This window comes from Macrobrachium nipponense, chromosome 18, assembly GCF_015104395.2.
Source record: "Macrobrachium nipponense isolate FS-2020 chromosome 18, ASM1510439v2, whole genome shotgun sequence".
NCBI classification, from domain to species: domain Eukaryota; kingdom Metazoa; phylum Arthropoda; class Malacostraca; order Decapoda; family Palaemonidae; genus Macrobrachium; species Macrobrachium nipponense.
In genome coordinates, this window is record NC_087211.1 from 24,595,786 (window position 1) to 24,607,988 (window position 12,203).

The window sequence follows — 12,203 nt, forward strand, 5'->3', positions numbered from 1 at the left end:
ATCAGCGAGACCTTTCGACGTCCAAATGTCCTTTACTAAGCAGATGAACTGACATACATGAGGAAAAAGACAAAACAAGAAAATTTGTATAACTGACAGATAGGGATTATAAAGAGATTAGTACCTAGAACCCGACACACCTGGAAGATGAGTAACCTTCCCAAACAAACATAAACAATGGGTGCAATTAAAAGTTTAAGACAATCATCTCAGATACAAGGACTAGACACACACACACACACACACACACACACACAGTGGTACCTTGGCTCACAAACACACCTGTTCACAAACATATGGGGTTACAAACCAGATGTTAAAAAAAAAATTTCTGGTTCCCAGACTGTGCTTCAAGCCATGAACAACCCAACATCCCCAGAAAGGGTTCATTAGAAGCCCCAACCACTTTAAAAAATATTTTTTTACTGTTAATCGGTCTTTTTAATGTTAATTACTCTTTTATTGAAAAAATAAGATTATTGATAAAGGAATATCGTATTAGTTTTTGTGTAAATGCATACAGCCAGAAACTATTGATTTGCTATGAACAACCGAATCCGATAACAACACCAGTTTGCATGCATTTCAACCTCATAAAATAGTAAAAAATTACCATTGTTATTGTACAAATGATGTTAAGTAGAATAGGATTGATATATTTTTACATTACTAGTATATTCTTTTATTTTCTGTGGAGAAATGATTGGCAAGGGCACATACTGCAAAATTTAACCTGCAAGTTGTAGCTAGAGCTGAGGAAAGAATGTTCATCTGCTAACGACTATTACTGTGCATTGGCAACATGGATGAAACTCCCGGAAACTTCAGTAGCTATAGTACCGTCAAACTCAACCGTAAACAAAATTTGAGAGAAACTTGTTTTAATCAAAACTATTTGGCATGAAAGAACACATTTTACTGTTTTCACTCCAATAAAAGATAAAAATGTAAAGCTCGTGGCATTCTGATGAAATCAAGTGAAAATATCGAACACAATCTATTAACGAAAAAGATGACTAAATTTTGTTCACAACAATACATGCTCAAGTGATATTTTGACTTGGAAACACTTCGTGTAACGTAAAATATATCATTTACGCTAACTAGAAGCAAGAAAAACCCTCTGATTTGAGTTCAGTACAGCAAAATAAACTTATCTTCCAATCGCCCTCAGCTGATTTCTAAACCAAAACATTGATTGCTGTTTGTATTTTGTAATACAACAATAGTAATATGAAAATACTTACAGTATTGTTGGATGCAGAGAAGTAAGCATAACTTTGTGCCAGAAAGCATAAAAAATGGGAAAAAAATAATGTTTCTGAGTTTTGAACAAATTATTTGTTTTTACATTATTTTAAATGGGGAAAGTTGATTCAGGTTATGAATTTCTTGAGTCACGAATTGCATCCTTAAACGAATTAAGTATGTTAACCGGGGTACCACTGTGTGTGTGTGTGTGTGTGTGTGTGTGTGTATATATATATATATATATATATATATATATATATATATATATATATATATATATATATATATATATATATATATATATATATATATATATATATATATATATATATATATATATATATATATATATATATATATATATATATTATATATATATATCATTACTAACAGGACCTCATTGAAACTGGATGGTATTTATTAGAGGTACTTATTTCTTTTAATAAATATCTCCTCTAGATGCATTCCACTTTCAGTGAGGTCCTTTTAGTAATTGTATTAATGTGCAGAACTATTTAATATCAACAGATGGTTCCTCATTGTTACATAGTTCCACCTTAATCTTGAATAATGATTACACTTGATATATATATATATATATATATATATATATATATATATATATATATATATATATACAGTGGTCCCCCGTATTGCGGGGGATGCGTACCAGACCCCCCCGTGAATAGTTAGAATCCGTGAATGTTTGGAACCCCTATAAAAACGCTAAAAACAGCCTATTTTGTTAGTTAAAACTTTAGAAAAACCACTAAAAATTTTCATACTTGGTTTTTTTAATAGTTTTATCACAAAAAGTGCATTTTATTATGAAATTGATAACAAAAACCAGGAATTTGTGGATATTTCTCATAGAAAAATACCGCAAATGCGCTAATTTTCCGCGAATAATGCAGGGAAACGTTCCCGAGAGAAATCCGCGAATGTGAGAGTCCGCGAATACGGGGGGGTCCACTGTGTATATATATATATATATATATATATATATATATATATATATATATATATATATTATATACTATATATGTGTGTGTGTGCATGTATGTGTGTGTAATCCTTGTTCATGAGTAAGGTGGAACTATGTAATAGTGAGTGCCATCTGTTAATATTAAATGCCACTGTGTATATACAAATAGTACTAAATTTTTAAAAGATTGGCTTCAAAGTGGTTTCAACAGTTATTCAGTTTCTTAGCCATTGCTGTGGCTAAATATTTTTATAAATAGAAAGGAGAGGGGATTGAGCAGCTTTGTTTTGTTACTGTATTCTTAGAAGGAAATACTGCTTTGTTAAAACGAGTGGAGCTTAGGTGAAGTAGCTTTCTGTCACATGTTTAAATCAATAAATACTTAGTCTCTGGCTTTTTATCGTCCAGTAAAATAGTACTTTCACATAAATAGTTTCTTATAAGGTATATTTGTTCTGAAATGTATATAAACCTACGCTTTAATATATGGAGTAATCTACGCTTATCTGTCTTTGGCTGTTATTGATTTATCTTTGAAAAACAAAATCCAAATGCTATTCCTGGGTCATGTGGTGTGACCTGGATCAACCTGCCTTTATTCATTGAGATCACAGCCATCCTAGAGTTGGTATGGTTTCCAAATAATTTTTCTTTTCATTCATACTGTTCTTTTTCATTGGAGTATGTACTCCTTGTACATGATTATTGTCTGGCTTTATTTGCTGTACCTGGTTTTCACCTTCATGTTTGTAAATTATATCTGTTTCTGTGTTGGTTTTTGTCCCTGGGTGCTGGACAAGAGTGGTATACTAGAATGTGGCTCACGTACGTGTTCCTCTTGGAACTAAAAGAACAGTGCATAAAATAAGGGCAGTTTCTTTTGAAGAGGGATTCCATCCCAGGCCATATAGCCTTAATAGGGTAATGGAAAGTTGTTTTTTTTTTTCGGAGTTCCTTTCTAGGGTCAGAGAGCGATTTTCTTCCCAGGTGATTGCACTGTACCTTAGTGTTTGTGTGTTTTCCCTCCCTCTAATCCCACAGTGAAGGAAGAGAACAGGAAAACCAATGTGGATCATTGTGCAGGCAAGGATAATTTCTGTAGTGATTCATGTTGCCATTAGACATAAACCGCCATTTGGTGTGGATCTCGTGCAAGGGTAGGGAGTGTTCCTTTGAGGAGCCATGCAGAGAGTGCATAGCATGGCTGTTGCCTCAGTGTGGAATATATGAAAGAAGACGGAGGAAGAACACCTCCTTTATCTCCAGAGAACCTTTTCCATTCCTCCCCCCTTCCCCATAGTCAGTGCTACCGCAAACTCTTACCTCAATTCCCCGTGACTCCCGGTAAGGATCTTTTTCCTCTTGTTATGCCCATAGGTAAGAAGAAACCTGAACACATTTTGCTGATTGTTTTGCAGTTTCTCAGGGAAGAAGTATGGGAAAGTGGCATAACAGAGTTGTGAGCAGAGCATGGGTAGGCGATACCGAAGGGTGGAAGAGCGTAACCACTGTTTCCATAGCCAGTTGAGACAGAGATAGACCTCAATAGGTCAAACTCTTCCTCCATGAGAGAGAGAGAGAGAGAGAGAGAGAGAGAGAGAGAGAGAGAGAGAGAGAGAGAGAGAGTCTCCGGAACAGAACCCCTACCAGTAACCAGGGACTTCCTGTATAGGTAAAGTTGCCGTCCTCATACCACCCCATGTAGTTTTGATCTCTCACTCCTTGTAGGAGGTTGAGCATAGCTGCCTACAGGCTTTCTCACACAATAGAGGAAAGCAGGTTCACACAATAGAGGAAAGCAGGTAGAGGAAAGCAGGTTCACACAACAGAGGAAGGCAGGTTGACCCAGGTCACATCATGTGACCAGGTACTATAGCATTAGGACTTTTGTTTTTCAGAGACGATACAATAACAGCCGAACAGAGATTAGCGTGGATTACTCCATACAGGCATTCCAGGTTATTGGCAATCCAGTTTTACAGCGCTTGCCTAACGACGACGATTTTTGGTTATCGTTATCATCATCATTACGCTGTTGGGAACAAAACCCCTGCCAATAACCTGAGACTGCCTATATATGAAAGCGTGGGTTCATATGTTAGGAAAATAACTTTCTTTTTTTTTCCAAAATGCTGTAGTTTCAGAGGTCCCTAAAGATTTCAAGAATACTGTGTCTTTGCAGAGCTAAGTGAGGTGTTATGGTCAATGGTATTAAGCATTGGTTTAAAATCTGGTGGTGAGGGTGGAGGAGGAGGAATTGTCATGTACTTCATCTTTGCTGCTTGGGCATCTCTGACACTGGCTATCCTTGTACTTATGGAGGGTCTGTCGGCTTTCCTTCACACACTTCGACTTCACTGGTAATTATATTCTCTATTAATGATTTTTTTTATTTTAGTGTAATTAGTCATGGATATTGTAGCAACTACTTTCTGTTAAAATGTTTGGTCAATTAATATAACAAAAAATCTTTGTTGTAAGTGTGTGTAAAGTTTTTAATTTATAAAAACATTTATTACATGTCCATACAACCTTTTATTTGTTCATACAACCCCATTAACTTAGATATGCCCGGTTTATACGTAAAAATATTTCAGGCATGCCAAACTGTTTTATAGAAAAAAATTATTGCTTCCATTGCAAATGCCTGTAGATCATCCACTGTTCAGTGTCATCCCTAATGCTATCTGCAACTCTCTGCCATTCACAACTCATCTCTCTTCCAGGTTGCCTTTTTGCCAACCTTCTTGGTTCCGTAATTTTTTATTGATTATCCAGTGTCAGTCTGGTCTTGACTTACTTTTAAAATAGTTAATTTTATAAATTATTTTTGTATGTGTAAAAGAAAGAGCATGCCTTTTCTCCCTCAGTGGGACATTATGCATGAGCGTTTGTTATTTTTTAGTAGTTGCTGTGGTTTTGATCATACTTTGTGATTCATTGTAAATATAAAATACTAAGTAATCCTAGTTTTGTTCATTTCCAATTAAGTTTTTACTTTTGAACTGAATCTTACCTAAAATAAATACAGTAGGATCATTTTGTATGAGTTGTCCATTGACCCATCTGTTTTGGGTGATTCAAATAATTTTTGTTTACCAATTAATTTTTTTGTCGTTGCCCTGTGAGGATGTATTTTGTGTTTATTTTCCAAGCCAATTAAATCATTTTAAAGATTCGGGGCTTGGCTTTTCATGGTTTTTGTCATTATTTAGGGTATCCAAAGAGGATAAAGATAAGTTGTATGAGGTCTGTAAGGTAAGAGGGTGTAATACCCAAATTTACTTTTCAGTTTACAGTGGTTACAATGTATGTTATTAAAATGACAAATTTTTAATCTATTTGTATTTTTTCATAGCTAACAAACCTGAGGTCTTAACAATAGGATAATCTTCTAGCACACTGGAAACCAGTTAAAAAAACAATCAATGATTGTAAAGCAAGGAATCTATGGCATCAGGCAACTTTTGTATACGAGGTGGAAGCTGGTCCCTGACCAGGCTTGGGACCTTATGATGGTGTTCTTGGAAACATCCATTCTAGACCGGCTGGTGCTAACAAAAAGTCTATGATACTTAGGCCTTGGGTGACAAGTCCTTTTCAGACAGCAGAGCAGAGCTCTGACAGGACAAAGCAAAAACTCCTGTGAATTGCTATCCACAAACTCATTCAGGGAGGGAATTGAAAAAGAGGCAAATCTGCCATCATGAACCTAGGGATTTTGAGTCTTTGCTACAAATTCCGGGACAAATTCGAAGGCCGCAGACCCCAAACCTCTGGTGTGTTCAGCATCATAACTCAGGCCATGAAGCTCTCCAACTCTCTTCGAGGAAGCCAAGGCCAACAGGAAAACTCTTTAAAAGTCAGATTTCTGACTGACGATCGATGTAATGACTTGAATCGAGCTCAATTGAGACTATTCAAGACCAGAGTAAGATCCCACATCAGAGATTTGAGTTCTTTAGGAGAACAGGACTGTTCGAAACTCTTAAACAACATCAAGATTTCCCAGGTGAAGAGATGTTCATGCTCCTCAGGCACAGGACCAACCCCAAGGCAACCCTGTAGCCCCTGACAGCTGAGAAGGAAAGACCTTTCTTGTTTCTGAGAAAGAATAGAAAATCCGATTTTGACTGAAGTTCCGAGTGGAGGGAAAGCCCGTCAGTGACCCCAATCGCAGTAGACAGCCCACTTGCCCCGGTAAACCACTGACGAAGACCACCTGAGATAGCTGGACACCTGGCCTGCTGCTTTGCAAGAAAAGCCTCTTGCTCTCAGGATATACTTGACAGTCTCCAGCCGTGAAGCGATAAAGAACCTACTGACTGGTGGAATCTTTCCACATGGTGGGAATTTCTCTCAGAACCACTGACAGAAGATACAGAAGGTCTAGAAACCACTGCTTGTGGCCACTGAGGCACCACCAAGGTCATCCTGAGATTCCTTTAACTCATTACTCTGTTTAGGACCTGGGCTGATCAGGGAGAACAGAGGGAAGGCGTACACCTTGACAATTTGCCAAGGATGCTGTAGAGTCCTCTGCCAGAGGAAGAGGATTCGGGACGACCGAGAAGTAGACCCCCCTGCTTCCTGTTGAAGCAAGTGGCAAAGAGGTCTAACATGGGTGGAACAACCTGTCTGCTACTTACTGATGCAGAGACCACTCCACACCTAGGACTTGACTCCGATGACTTAGCTTGTCGATCACCACATTTTTCCTGCTTGGAGTGTACTTGATCATGAGCTCCAAAGAGTTGTCAATCACCCACTGGTGCATCTCGACTATCAATGAGCAAAGCTGGTGGCAGAAAGGAAAGAAGTCTTCTCCAGTGAACATTCTGGAACCATAAATAGAAGACCTGTAGCTTCTGTTGAAGAGAAGAGGTCTAACATAGGTCCTTCCAGGGAGACAGAAGAGATAATGGAATACCCCAAAATATTCAGCACAGATACGTTCTAAATGTCCTACTGTAAACTTGTGCGTTGTCAAAATCATTGCACTGTAAATTATGGAGAAGTCCTTGAGCTGCCCAGGATAGGGGGAAATGTCCTCTGAAGTGATCCCTTATGATGACATTCGATCAGTATGCTACTCAGAGCTAAGATGGATCTTGACTACTTTGGTGGAGATGAGACCAGGATATGAGTTACATTACTGATCTGGTTACTCGGATGGAAAAGTAGGTTAAGCTAGGAATCGAACCCAACCCAATCCCAAACTCTTGAAGAATAGGAAATTCTTCTTGCAGAATCAAGCAGCAGAAGAACATATGTGAATTTGAAGAGTATGCCCAAAAAAAACATAAGTGCAAACCATCTGGATTAGGCTAAGAACTCCAACACATAAGGCTAGGCTAAGTCGGTAGGGGAAGGTTCGAACTACCTTACCCATTGTATGCTAGTCTAGCCTAAAAGAACTTACCCACTTAGGCTTGCTATGCAAGAATGCTAAGGACTCATCCACTTAGGCTAGGCTAAGATGGTTAAGGTATGTTTAGCTAGGCACTAAGATAGTTAAGGCTGGATTGACTAGCTAGGATAGGTCAGGCTAAGCACCCAACCACTTGCTAGGCTAAGAACTCAACCTGTAGGTTAGGCTAGGCTAAAATGGTTAAGGGGGCCGGCCGGCTAATGCCATTTTTTAAGGACATGACTTTGACATTCATACCACTTAATAAGATGACTTGGTACATCTCCAAACCACATGTGATTTTCACCTCTGACCTTCGGTTTTGTGATGCCAGGGTGATTTATCCCAAAAATAACCATTTTTCAAATTATATCTCCTCTCTTGATACTTCATATTAAGACCTGGGATTACTGCTATATATAGATCTGATGTACACTTCTAATCAAATTACCGGTTTCTAAAAGTAATTTTTTTGCTAGATATGAATTTTTTCATCATGGTAAAAAAATACACCCAATAAATCGGGAAAAAATTTAAGATGATGAAATAAAAATTGGAAAAAAGGGCTTCATTTGATTGTTCCATAATGTCTCTCTTAAGTTATAAACCAAATTTCAATGCTATAGCCTTAAAACTAAGGGAGAAGATAGAATTTGAAGGTCAATAAAAGTATAGTTTTGAGATATGGGTGTTCAGAGTTTTTCTTAGTTTTTTTACAATGACAGTGTTAATAAATCATGAGTATTATGAATTTTATATTTCTTTTTGGGTATTAATAAACCAAAACTATGTTATTTATCATAATTTAAATCATGAGTATTATGAATTTTATATTTCTTTTTGGGGTATTAATAAACCAAAACTATGTTATTTATCATAATTTAATCATAAATGAAGATCCCATGGTCCTAGATCATAGCTTGGGGCACTGCATCAGACAAGATGGGGCTCTCCTTCCTACACAACTCTCTCTCTCTCCTTCACTAACTTGGCTTATTAGAGTGAATTTTCTTCTGTATGTTAGCGAGATGTTTTTCTTGTCTTTTCCTGTTTGGCTTGACAAAATTCTTGCCGAAACAAAGATAAACAGACGTAAAAGCAAGAGAATGTCAGAAGTGAAACTCGAATGTGTACACTGAAGGGTGGTAAGCTGAGAACTTTCCCTCCTGTGACTCATGGAATCTCTACAGATGCCATTGCTCACAATTTGTTAGACAATAGCTATCAAAATTTACGATTACAGAAGAAATATTGCATTTTCTTGTATGGATCAATGTTTTTGGCTTATTGAGTTACGTTTACTAATTACCCAGTAACCACGAAAGTAAGAGGAATTTTGAAGAAATATTTCATATATGTTCTCCATTGCCATACGATGGTCCTTAAATTTTATCATGACTGCGGGTACTGGCCGGCCCCCTTAAGCTAGGTTTAACTAGCTAGGCTATGCCAGGCCAAGAACTTGACCACTGGTAATGTTAAGAACTTGGTCGCTTAAGCCCCGTTCACACATTCATGTGTCAAGTCACACATACCCACGCATGAACGGAAATTGGTAGTTGGATACAAAAGTACTAAGAAAATATCCTGAAATGCATATTTATGATCATGTGCATTTGGGGCGGAGTCAGGAGGTCGCTACAAACCATCCCAGCATGCATGGGGAGCCACACATGCTTCGACCTATTCAAAAGATATGTGCCTGCTCACGCAATCTGTCAGTTTGCGTTGCTCCAGGTGCACAGCGTGGTGCATCGGTGGGGTGCCTTCAGGGCAATGACAAGGTCCCCCGCTGTGGCTCCAATCCCACCAAGCACAGTGTGGTCCCCACGTGGTTCGGGAACATACGGAACAACTGCGCTGCTCTCCTGAGACCCATTTATGATGACTCCCACTGAGTCAGGTGTATAAAATGCCATGTGGTGGGTATGCGGCATCAGCTAGTTCTGGATTTTTGGATGCCAGTTCCTCCATCAGGTTGGCATAGTGGCCTAGCTCCACTCCAATTTGCAGGTACGGCCAAGCCCAAACCCTCCTCTTCCTCTTCTTTTTTTTTTTTATTTCTTTTTTTTTTTCCCAGTTGCAATGTAGGCCTTCACAACTTCCACCAATACCATGCAATGCACATACTCCACGATGGCCTCCATTACCTGGGTTCTGTGTGTTTGCTGGTGCTATAAGGGCAAGGATGCTGACAATGTTCTCCATGTTGATTTAGCAGCAGGGGAATGTCTTGCTGCAGGTAGGTGGTGAAGGAACTGCAATCACACGTGTGCAGCACAGCCCTTTTGTACCTAACATATATCCGCCGACGTACGTTGGATTAATGTGAGGTCATTACACATATGGTATACTGTTACGAACCCCGTGAGATCTGCTCCAAGTTCGATATTATGATAAACAAAAAGAATTCAACACCAACAGTTGAAACTGGGGATACGAATATAGAAAGAAACACTAACACAACAAGGGTTTACTTACAAGCTTACTAACAAAGATAAATGCAGAATGGTATCTCCTATTTACATAAAAAAGGTAAAATATTACACTGCATGAACAGGGGGAACAGTGACGTAATGTTAATACTTGCTGGCAAGTTTTGTGCTGTCGGAGATCTATGCTCGAAGCGGTGGCTTCACAAAAGGAGAACTGTACTTGTAGATGTCTTCTTGAGTCCGTATTGCAGAAAATAATGTCTATTCTTGAAACTTGAAGGGCAGGGACTCCTCGAAACCTCTTGTAGAAAGTTTCTTCTCTCAAGGCTTGCTCAACGTCGAAAATACCTCGGTCGTTCTCCCTTAACGGGGCACCTTTGTATCTTACCTAAGATGATTGTTTGGATGAGAGAATGAGTGAGTTGGCTGGCCTCCTCCTTTCTCTTGTACCTTTCCTTCTTCCTTCGGGCGGTTTGAGGAATTGACACGTCATTTGCTTGACTGGTCTGATACAGGTGAGTAAGGTCATAATGGTAGTGTGGTCGTGCAGTATTCACTATTTAGTCGCATAGACTCCGCCCCTTGGCAAGGAGGAGTTGGGAGTACTACAAACCCTTATGCCCTGGTTTGTTTTTTGGACAGTCACAGTTTTTCTTTGGTTCCCTATACAGTGGTACCTCGAGATACGAAATTAATCTGTTCCGAGGCAGCCTTCGTATTATGAGTTTTTCGTATCTTGGAACACATTTTACATGTAAAATGGCTAATCCGTTCTAAGCCCTCCAAAAACACCCCAGTAAATTTTATTTCCAGGCCTAAAACACATGTTCTAAGGTTACAACGCCGATCCGACAGAAGAAATATGACTCCAAAAAGGCAAAATACTGTACATACTTGAGTAATATTTAACTTCATGTAATGTTCAACCCCATTTTTACTGCATATATTAGGACTTTAGCATATGTCCCTTAGCAATAAGCCTAGCCTATGTTAGCGGTTGCTACTGTAGCCTAGTCTATGATTCTGACATCTAAACCTAAGAGCTAAAAGCTTAGAATATGCCAATAAAATTTATAAATACTAATCAGTATGTACTCATTTCAAATAATTATTAATTAATCATTAACTATAACACACAAACAAACAAAAAACAAACCTTCCAATCGATTGTTTACATTCAGCTCTTACCCGTCTTACGAGTATCGAACGAGCGCCAAGCAATCATTTTTCCTAGCACACAGTAAGCCATAAATTGTCATTAGTATCTCTCTTCAACTAATGAAACTACCAAACAGTATAATAACCATTCATTTCTATTCTTTATTCTATTTTTACCTAATGGAGATACCGAGTTACTGACAGCTATAATGAAACATACGTATACGTAACGTAATAATAAAAGAGAAGAAGAATTCTAAAAAATACGTATTTGTTGGCAGTCTGATTAATTTTATATTTTATGATATCTAATTCACAATTTTATTATTAAATGTATTGCATGTACTCATTTCAAATAATTATTAAGTAACCATTAACTATAATAAACAAAAAAAAGAAAAGAGCTTCCAAACGTCTGTTTACATCCAGCACTTACGAGTCTCGAACGATCGACAAGCAATCACTTTACACAGTAAGCCATAAATTTTCATTATCTCTCTTCAACTACTGAAACTACCAAACAGTATAATAACCATTCATTTCTATTCTTTATTCTATCTTTACCTAATGTTTTTTTTTTATTAAAAGTATTGCATGAATAAGTTTTTCGATTTACAGCATCCTTTTACCAATAGAATACTTAAAGCAAAAGGGGTAGATGCTGACCAATAGGAGAGCAGGACCTTATGGGGTGACTAGCATCAGGAACCAATGGGAGAGCGGGAGGATGGTGGCGAGTTTACTCAGTTGGCGGCACGGGAGTTTTAAAATTGTTCTCGGTGGTCCGGGCGAATCTCGGGACTTTACAGCAACAACCTTTCGTATCTTGAAAACTTTTCGTATGTAGAGCAGTAAAATTTTTCGCATTGGCTTTCGTATCTCGAGTTTTTCGTAAGTAGAGCCTTTCGTATCTCGAGGTACTACTGTACAATGGTTATCCCATATATCATTGTATGTCACTCAG

At 38.1% G+C, this 12,203-nt stretch overlaps 1 protein-coding gene across 2 annotated transcripts in view; it reads left to right on the top strand.

Moving 5' to 3' along the window:
• Positions 1 to 12,203, top strand: part of LOC135196928 (V-type proton ATPase 116 kDa subunit a 1-like) — a 182,908-nt gene that overhangs the window by 165,750 nt on the left and 4,955 nt on the right. For both annotated transcript variants that reach the window (XM_064223765.1, XM_064223766.1), the window contains exon 16: positions 4,419 to 4,596. In XM_064223765.1, the coding sequence (XP_064079835.1) occupies positions 4,419 to 4,596 (178 nt within the window). The remainder of the gene's footprint in view (positions 1 to 4,418; positions 4,597 to 12,203) is intronic.